Raw genomic sequence first — 10,420 nt, 5'->3', positions numbered from 1 at the left:
GGTACCCTCCTCAATGCCCATCACCGACCCTCCCCTCCCTCCCACCCCCATCAACCCTCAGTTTATTCTCAGTTTTTAAGAGTCTCTTATGTTTTGGCTCCCTCCCTCTCTAACCTTTTTTTTTTTTCCTTCCCCTCCCCCATGGTCTTCTGTTAAGTTTCTCAGGATCCACATAGGAGTGAAAACATATGGTATCTGTCTTTCTCTGTATGACTTATTTCACTTAGCAAAACACTCTCCAGTTCCATCCACGTTGCTACAAAAGGCCAGATTTCATGCTTTCTCATTGCCAAGTAGTATTCCATTGTATATATATAAACCACATCTTCTTGATCCATTCATCAGTTGATGGACATTTAGGCTCTTTCCATAATTTGGCTATTGTTGAGAGTGCTGCTATAAACATTGGGGTACAGGTGCCCCTATGCATCAGCACTCCTATATCCCTTGGGTAAATTCCTGGCAGTGCTATTGCTGGGTCATAGGGTAGGTCTATTTTTAATTTTTTGAGGAACCTCCACACTGTTTTCCAGAGCGGCTGCACCAGTTTGCATTCCCACCCACAGTGTGAGAGGGTTCCCGTTTCTCCACATCCTCGCCAGCATCTATAGTGTCCTGATTTGTCCATTTTAGCCACTCTGACTGGCGTGAGGTGGTATCTGAGTGTGGTTTTGATTTGTATTTCCCTGATGAGGAGTGAAGTTGAACATCTTTTCACGTGCCTGTTGGCCATCTGGATGTCTTCTTTAGAGAAGTGTCTATTCGTGTCTTCTGCCCATTTCTTCACTGGATTATTTGTTTTTCAGGTGTTCTTTAGCCAAATAATTTAAAAGAAAGTATCTGCTAAAATGTTGGCAAACTCATTCTCATAATAATTTTTAAAAACCAGTGAAATATATCAGTAAATGAAATCCCAAATCAACTTACTTAGGATGAAAAACGAAAAAAGGAAGTGGCACACTGAGCAAAAAACTGAACTCAAATTAACTTACTATTGCATATAATACTGATGAGCATACATCTGTTGCCACCACAGCATCTGCAGCGGGCTGAAAGCAGGATACACTGGGAATCCAGCTGGAATAGCTTGCCCAGGAAGCTGGTTGTCCACATTTCTGCAATAAAGAGATAAAGAAATGTCTTTTTATGCTCTGAAAGTTGAAGGCATATCTCTGAATTTTCATTTCTTATGTATAAACCACCCATTGACAAAATACATTAAATCTTACTGAAAAGAAAAATATTTTCAACATTGTTCAAATAAGACATATTTAATGTCTTACATAAAATTGCTTATATAAAATGACCCTGACTCCAAGTATATCGGATGACTAACATTTCAGCCCAATTTTAAGAAGAAAATAAAGCAAATCATCCACAAAATGTGTGACAAGACTAAACATTTGCTATCTTCTCATTTCAGCAGAAAAGGACAAAAATACTTTCACTATATCTTAAGTACATTCTCCTTAAGAACCAAAAGCCCTAAAATAAACTTCATGACCAAATGTTTTGAGGAATGGGGGTCCTACCCAAATGATATTTTTTCCCCAAATGATATTTTATATTAGTAATATTATTAAAAATATAGCAGCTGTTAGCTATAAAATAAAAAATAAACATTATACAATCTGTAAAAAAAAAAATCTAAGTTAAAAAACCAAGATTAGCAGTACATACTTATACACACATTCTAAAAGTATGTTAAGTGCCTATTAACTTGGTAAAATTTGTGGAAGTCATATTTAAGTTCTCTATGTGTGTTTCCTTATCTCTAAAATGGAGCTAATAACAGAATCTCCCTCACAGGGTTGTTAGTCTGTACTCAATAAATGTTAGCTATTTTTATTTTTTACTCTCCCCTACCCCTAAATCTGAATACAACTCCAAAATACATAAATATTTGTGGAAATTCACATATATCAAGACAACCACAGGGATAAGCATATGGAGTAAATGCAGAATTTGCTAATTTTCTAACTCTTCTTTTCTTCATATCACTTGAACCTTATCTTTAGCTGATATAAGTAGGAGCTAACCAGAGTGAGACAAAAATCATTAACAAATTGATAAATTTTTAATATTATATTCAAAAGACTGTTAATGTACAATTGGCAATAACTGATTATAGAAACCTAATTCAAAAGAGCTTGAGAGGCTTATCTGTTCTTAAGGCAACTTGGTGCTAGGTAAGCCACCAACCTCCCTACAGATTAACTGAACTTTTCTCATCCTTGGAGCAGTAGTGGGAGCCATATAGCGCTCTTATCCTCAGAAAATCCTCCTACTTCCTGAATAGAGCCCTGCTCCCCCTACTTTCCAAGCTTTCCAACAAACTGAATTAAGAGGGAAAAGCAGAGAAGCCTCCATGAGAGTTCCTCCCAGCTCTTGATAAACAAGTCCCATATAAGAAAAGGAAAAGAAATTTAACTCAGCTATTCCTTTACAAAGATACCAATCACTGATTAAACCTGGAGAGAAAGCCATACCACTGGAACAGAGAAGCATTATAAAATACTTGTATAAAGATCTTAGAATCTCCATCAGTAAGCTGATACATCTAAGCAAATCTGAAAGGCACCTAAATCAAGTCTTAGCAACAAGGGGAGTCTATATCTAGGTGTACACTTTAAATGTTCTTAGTTTTCCCGACTAAGAAAAAAGAAAAAAACCCATCCCCCTGAAAGTACAGCTCTACCAATCCCTACAGCTAAGAAACAGAACCTCACACAAGTCCATTACTTCAATTGTAAAACAGAAGTCTGGGCTTTGTCACTGGTTTTAAAGATCAAGGGAAGAAAGAGCGACTAACAATCATTTGGAAAAAAGTTATTATAGCTTTCTACCTCACCCTACAGTGGTTGAGAACAGATGGTGATTATCAAAAATATGTTGCCAAAAACAAACAAAAACTACTAAACTCCCCTAGATGATTCCAAAATGCTTCCTCCCTTACTCTCCAGTGAGTTAAAAACTACTGGACTATATACTTGCTAAGACACATTCCAGACCCAACCTGGCATACTACAACTTTCAGTTGTGCTGATTATCCTCAGACAAGATGTTATGTATTTATTTGGTACTCTCCAGAAAACAAGAAATAAAGGATTTACATGACATTAAATTACTAAATAATTTATTATTACTATAATTATTTTATTAAATATTATTTATTATTATATTTATAATATACTATTATAATTAATTTATTATTACTATTATAATATTGCTACTTATTAAATTCATATTTACTCAACAATAAGTTATTATTAAAATATATAGTTATAGATCAATTAAACATATTACATAAGAATTTAATATATTCCAGAGGATGCATCATTAAACAACATGATAGAGAATTATTTCATGCTGGGAAAAGTGATTACCAAATAAGTGGTGAAGAGAAAGGAGTTTAAAGCTTCCTCTCATTCCAAATGCTCAAGTAAGTTTCAAATGAACTAAAATAAAAGTATTAAAAGTTAAACCACAGAAAATCTAGAAGAAACTGGAATTGATTATTTATCAAGCCTTTGGAGGGAAGAAGATTCTCCTAACTTATAAGCAATATTAGAAAGCATAAAAAGGAATCCACATTATTTGAGGACATAAAATTTAAAGAGACAGAGCTTACAAAAAAATGTTTTCAATAAATAAGTTAATATGTTTTCTATATAAAGAATTCATAAAACTGGAAATAATCATTAAGACATCAAATAAAGGCAAGTTAAAATAGACTTTTGTTTTTGTCTGCCAATATTTGGTATTGGCTCTCAAGGGTATAAGTGAAACCCAACTCTTTTGCTAACAGGATGAACTGGAATAGACTTTAAAAAACAATTTTACAAAATTAAACACCTTTAAAAATATTCACTTTTACCCAGATGTCCAAGTACTTCTGCTTCTGAAAATTAACTTAAAGAAATACAAAACACAGAAAAATTTTTAACATCTCTGCCCTAACCAAGTGACATTTTATATTAGTAATATTATGAAAAGCATAGCAACTATTAGCTATAAAATAAAAAATAAACATTATAAAAACCTTTAAAAAAAAGTGGGGGCAGGAAGGATTTAAGGATTAGAAGAGTTTTAAAAAACATCAACTAAATGCAGTATGTCAACTTCTCTGAACACTGACTCAATCAAGACAACTGTAAGACATTTGAGACAATCAAGGAAAACTGAACATGAACTGGGTAGTTGATAATATTAAAGAATTTTTGAGTATTCTAATGGTATTCTGATTCAGATTTTCTTATAGTCTATATCTGTATTATCTGTTACAGATACCCAGTATTTACACATGAAATGATAAGATGTCTAGGTTTTGCTTTAGAAATAATCCAGCCCAAGAACAAAGGAGGAACAAGGGGAAACAGATGAAGAATGGTATGGTCTGTTGTTAACAGTTGTTGAAGCTGGGTGTTAGGTAAATGGGGGTTCATTATATTTTCTCTGTGAATATTTAAAAAGTATAATCAAATTTTTAAAAATTAAAAAAGCAGTGACTAAAAATATTAACTATTTAGGGGCACCTGGGTGGCTCAGTCAGTTAAGTGTCCAACTCTTGATTTTGGCTCTAGTCACAATCTCACAGTTCATGAAATTGAGCCCCGCATCAGGCTTCATTCTGACAGTGTGGAGCCTACTTGAGATTTTCTGTCTCCTCTCTCTCTGTCCCTTCCCAGCTCATATACACACGTGTACTCTCTTTCTAAATAAATAAATAAACATTTAAAAAAAAAAAAGAAAACTAGAAGGTTTAAAAAAAAAACCTTCTTCAAAAACATATAGTAATCTATATAATGGAAAATTGCGTACTTCATAAAGAATGGGACAGGTCTTGTGTATTAATAGGGAATGATGTTAATAGACTTAGTGAAAAAAACAAAATGTAGGCCAGTATAGGATGTACGCTACTATTTGTGTTAAATACACACACTCATGTGTGCACACACATATACCCACATATACACAGGCACACACACACACAGTTTATCATGGATACCTTGTGTCATAGGAGACACAAGAAGGAAACTTTTGCATACTTTGTTCACTTTAAAAATGGTACCATTCACAGGTACCACCTCTTAGAAAATAACTTAAAAAATGAATTACCTGTTTACTTTCCTGTCTCTCTGACCAGACTCTGTGCTCCTAAGAAAAGGGAATAGGCTCTACCCTTTATAATATGTCCAGGACTTAGCACAATAAATATGTGTCTAACAACAACATATAAATAGCAAGAAAACTCTGAAATAAAGTACTGTTTATAAGCAACTAACCTAGAAACTTATAAATTTCATTTAATTTTCAACATTAAATGAAAATGTAATGTTAACAAGGCAAAAATCACACCTATATTAAAGAAAACCATTTGCAAAGAAAAGAACACTAGAAGGAAACATTAAATGTTAACAAATAGCTAGCTGTCTTTAGATGATTAGACAGGGATACTTTTTCCCCCTCCTTGTTTTTTTCCCCAAACTCTTTAATATATATATATGCTTTTATAATATAATATTTAATATATATATACTTTTATAATATAATATATATTATACTTATATAATATATATATATACTTTTATAACTCAAAATAATTAAGTATTGTTTTTTTTGCAAAGAGCCAAATAAAATAGCAGGAACACAGGGAAAATGTAACTATTTGGAATCTGAAATATGCCTGTCTCCATACAAAATGTCATATTCTTTATTCAAGGAAAGTAAATGGATAACCTGGCCTCTCCCTCTGGCCTTGGCAAAGTCAGTGAGGAAACTGCTGGTATACACATGTGGGAGGAAATCATTTGATAACACAAATTCTAGTAGCTTTTTTTTTCCTTTTCAGACAGACTATACCAGCTAGTACTATTCGATAAAAACACAGGAAAAAAAGGGGTCAGAGAAATTCACAGAAACACATGGAAATGGAGCACAACAGAGAAGACGACAAAAACAAAGAACTTGAAAGACTGTCATTCACAAATACATACTTGAAAAGCTATACCAAAAGACATTCATTAGTATGTTTATTTTATTTTTTTAATGTTTATTTTTGAGAGAGAGAGAGAGACAAAGCGTGAGCGGGGGAGCAGCAGAGAGAGAGGGAGAAACAGAATCTGAAGCAGGCTCCAGGCTCCGAGGTGTCAGCACAGAGCCCAACGCGAGGCTCGAACTCATGAACCATGAGATCATGACCTGAGCCAAAGTTAGACGCTTCGTCAACTGAGCCACCCAGTCGTCCCTGTACGTTTTTTAAAGTTAAGAATTACAAAGGAGAGAAGATAAAAGGAACTGCAAACTTCAATAATCAGGAACAAATTCTTTCCAAAAAACCTGTTAAGTCAGCCCCATTCCCCTTACTACTCCACACAAAGATGCAGCAACTGCATGGAATACCCACCTTGCTCCCAGAATATGCCTTTTCAAGACTCCCCACACTTGCTTTGTTCTACCTGCTGAACTTCCCCTAAAATCAGCTCCAATTACCCCCAAGAAGCCCTCCCCACTCTTTCACTCAGAGACAGTCATTTCCTCAACCAGACTCCTGCAGAACTTTTTTCAAGACCATGAGAGCACATCAGCAGATGGTAATTTCTTTGCCTATCTGACCTACTTCTATTGAGGGCAAGTACATAATTCATTTTCCTGTCCTCAATGCCTAGTATACAGCAAATTCTAAAGTAAACTTATACTGAAGAAAGTTATAAGATCCTCATACAGATTTGCTTACTCGGTCACCAATACTTAAAATCTGACCAGGAGATCTGACTAGAAAAAGGTTTTGCACGGGAGGGCGGAGAGGAGAGGGGCATTATAAATGGAGTCAAAATACAAATGGCAATCTAGGAAAAAATACTAAAACTAATGATAGACAAAACAGAGAGTCACTTCCAAAAGACTGTTAAGAACACGGACTTTCCATAAGAGACTCTTAAAAACAGAACAAACTGAGGGTTGATGGAGGATGGGAGGGAGGAGAGGGTGGGTGATGAGTACCGAAGAGGGCACATTTTGGGATGAGCACTGGGTGTTGTATGGAAACCAATTTAACAATAAATTTCATATTAAAAAAAAAAGAATACAGTCTTTCAGGTCAGATATGGATTGGAATTCTAGTTCCACTGCTGACCCCTTCTGTGAACTTAGGCAAGCTACATAGCTATCTTTTAAGCCTCATTCTCCTCACCTGTAAAATGGGAGAAAATAGTACCTAGACCACAGAGTTGATATAAAATTCAATGTCTAGCACTGAATTTATAGCATGTATAAGTGCTTAATACAATGCCTAGCTTGTACTAAGTGCTCCATAAGAATTATTAATATTCTTTTACATGAAGAACTGTCACAAATCATTTTTCAAACATAACAACACACCAACAAGTATTTCACAAACCAAAACAAAAAGAATGTCTCTTTATCATGTCTTAAAACAGGAACATTCCAATTTGTCAGACTGGCAAGTACATATCTGTAAAGGGATGGACAGCTGTTATTAGAATAAACTGTACAGGGGCGCCTGGGTGGCGCAGTCGGTTAAGCGTCCGACTTCAGCCAGGTCACGATCTCGCGGTCCGTGAGTTCGAGCCCCGCGTCAGGCTCTGGGCTGATGGCTCGGAGCCTGGAGCCTGTTTCCGATTCTGTGTCTCCCTCTCTCTCTGCCCCTCCCCCGTTCATGCTCTGTCTCTCTCTGTCCCAAAAATAAATAAATAAATAAATAAATTAAAAAAAAAAAAAAAGAATAAACTGTACAAATTCACTGCACTTCTACAATAGTCTTTAAGAGTCTCAAAAAGTCTTAAGAACACTTTGACCCAGGAATTCTCTTTTTCACAACTTACCCTAAAAGAAAAACTGATAATATGTAAGTATCTAAGAATACTGATTATAGTGAGGTTTAGTGGGAAGCAATTAACCCAAAAATTTCTGATAGAATATTGTCCCAATTTGGGGCTCCTGGGTGGCTCAGTAGGCTAAGGATTTGACTTAGGCTCAGGTCATGATCTCACGGTTTATGAGTTCAAGCCCTGCGTCGGGCTCTGTGCTGACAGCTCAGAGCCTGGAACCTGCTTCAGATTCTGTGTCTCCCTCTCTCTGCCCCTCCCCGACTTGTGCTCTGTCTCTGTCTCTCAATAACAAATAAACGTTAAAAAAAATTAAAAAAAAAAAAAAGAATATTGCCCCAATTCTTCACTCTTCTATAACAGGATTATACATGCACACTGTCTGACACACGGTGGCAAAGCTGGCCCATGCCAGCTAATACTGACTCACAAAGCTAATTGTTCAAGTTCAAGAATTTTGTAAGCCAACCCTTGGTATCTTGAATCTGCCATAGTGAAAGTATTCAAGACCAGAGAAATCAGCAAATGCTACAAATTAGCTTAAGATCCCCCCTGGAAAAGCCAGTTACTAAGCACTTGCCAGCACGGCATTGGTAACTTGGCACTACCTCTCCAATCCCAACGCTACTGAGCAGGGGCCATGTGATTCGTTTTGGCCAATGAAATGTTAGTGAACATGACACATGCTGAGGTTTTAAATGTGCTCAGTGGTTAGCTTCCCCTCTTGCATTCCCGTCATTTGTCATAAGAAGAACATGTCTTGGGGAGTTTCTAGTCCAGAGAATGAGAAACATGAAAACAAACCAGAACTCAACCTACAGCCTGAGGCAGAGATGTCCCAAGTGACTAACAAGACTCGTGAACAAGAAAAATGAGTATGTTGTTGTAAGCCTCTGAGTTTTGAGGTTATTTTGCAGTAAAAGCAACTAAAGACATTCTTCATCAACAGAGGAGTGGGCAAACTGGCACATCCACACAATTAAAAATCATAGATTTTTTCTTTTAATAAATGGGACACCAGATGCTGAAATGTACACACATAAAGCTGGAAAGATAAAATGTTCTGGGTACATCAGAGTAGTCTCCCTGGAAAGAATGAGCTTTGAATTGGGTGGTGCATAATAAGAATATGATTTGGCAAAGTGCTGAACAAAGGCTGTTTCAAATTAAGACGTGGGTACAGAGGAAGATCACAGGGTGGCAACCAGGATGTTAAACTAAGGCATTACTAGAATATAAACAACTGGAGAAACTTGTACTTTTTGGATCTCCTCTCAGGAGAACTACACATATGTGGAAGGACTATTTCGATAAACTGCTTGGGGTAGTGGGAAGGGGATTAAGGGCCTAGTATGCATGTTCACATTCAAATAACAATATTTGGTCTTTAAACTTCCTGGTTAGCTACAGGGCTTTCATTTTGCCATTTGGGCACAGCCTTCTCGTCCCTCTTTTTTCCCAGCCCCAAGTCTACTCCAGAGCTCAATCACCCTAAATGAATGTTGAACAAAAATCTAAAAAATATTAGTGTGTATGTAAGAACTCATCCAGAATGCCACATGTCTCAAGACTTTAAATGTGGTAGATTTATATTTGATCTGGAAATACGTCCAGGCTAAATTATATTTTTTAAAAAAGTTTACAAAGTAAAATAGCATAATGTTTTATTTCAAAGTTTACTTAGAGGGGCGCCTGGGTGGCTAAGTTGGTTAAGCGTCCGACTTCAGCTCAGGTCACAATCTCATGGTCCGTGAGTTCCAGCCCCATGTCAGGCTCTGTGCTGATAGCTCAGAGCCTGGAGCCTGCTTTAGATTCAGTGTCTCCCTCTCTCTGCCCCTCCCCAGCTTTGCTCTGTCTTTCTGTCTCTCTCAAAAGTAAATAAACATTTAAAAAAATTTGTTTTAAATAATAATAAAAAAAATTTTTTTTTAATTTTTTTTTTTCAACGTTTATTTATTTTTTTGGGACAGAGAGAGACAGAGCATGAACGGGGGAGGGGCAGAGAGAGAGGGAGACACAGAGTCGGAAACAGGCTCCAGGCTCCGAGCCATCAGCCCAGAGCCTGACGCGGGGCTCGAACTCACGGACCGCGAGATCGTGACCTGGCTGAAGGACGCTCAACCGACTGCGCCACCCAGGCGCCCCAATAAAAATTTTTTAAAGTTTACTTAGAAAAGTAAAAGGATATTATAAAAATGTTAGTAATAGTTATTTCTGGGTGGTGAACTAAAGCAATTTTTACTTTAAAAAAAAAATCAGGCAATATAGAAAGGTACAATGAGTAGGCTTTCAGTTTTATTAACTATAAAACAAAGCTGTTAGTATCTCAGGGGGAAAAAGTGATGTACAAATAGTGGGTATTCTATAACCCAACCAGCAATTTTTGGAGTTAAAGTAAATGAATGTGACAGCACAACAGACTGAGTCCAAAACAGTCAGGATTGATAAATGTGACATTATAAATGGACAGCCAATACGATGATGTACATGTACCGCTCTGGTCTTCTCATGTTTCTTCAAGAGCTAGATATGGGTGAATAATCACCTGTATTAGGATTTCTCAAAGCAAGGTT

The 10,420-nt window shown here is 36.4% G+C and overlaps 1 protein-coding gene across 3 annotated transcripts in view; it reads right to left on the bottom strand.

The window, feature by feature from the left end:
* The window catches only part of HERPUD2 (HERPUD family member 2), a 36,020-nt gene that overhangs the window by 5,456 nt on the left and 20,144 nt on the right, over positions 1-10,420 (bottom strand). For all 3 annotated transcript variants that reach the window (XM_040472270.1, XM_040472269.1, XM_040472271.1), the window contains one exon: positions 993-1,115. In XM_040472270.1, coding sequence (XP_040328204.1) covers positions 993-1,115 — 123 coding nt within the window. The remainder of the gene's footprint in view (positions 1-992; positions 1,116-10,420) is intronic.

This window comes from Herpailurus yagouaroundi, unplaced genomic scaffold (genome assembly GCF_014898765.1).
Source record: "Herpailurus yagouaroundi ecotype Mexico unplaced genomic scaffold, PumYag 100, whole genome shotgun sequence".
NCBI classification, from domain to species: domain Eukaryota; kingdom Metazoa; phylum Chordata; class Mammalia; order Carnivora; family Felidae; genus Herpailurus; species Herpailurus yagouaroundi.
This window is presented reverse-complemented; position numbering and strand designations above follow the sequence as displayed.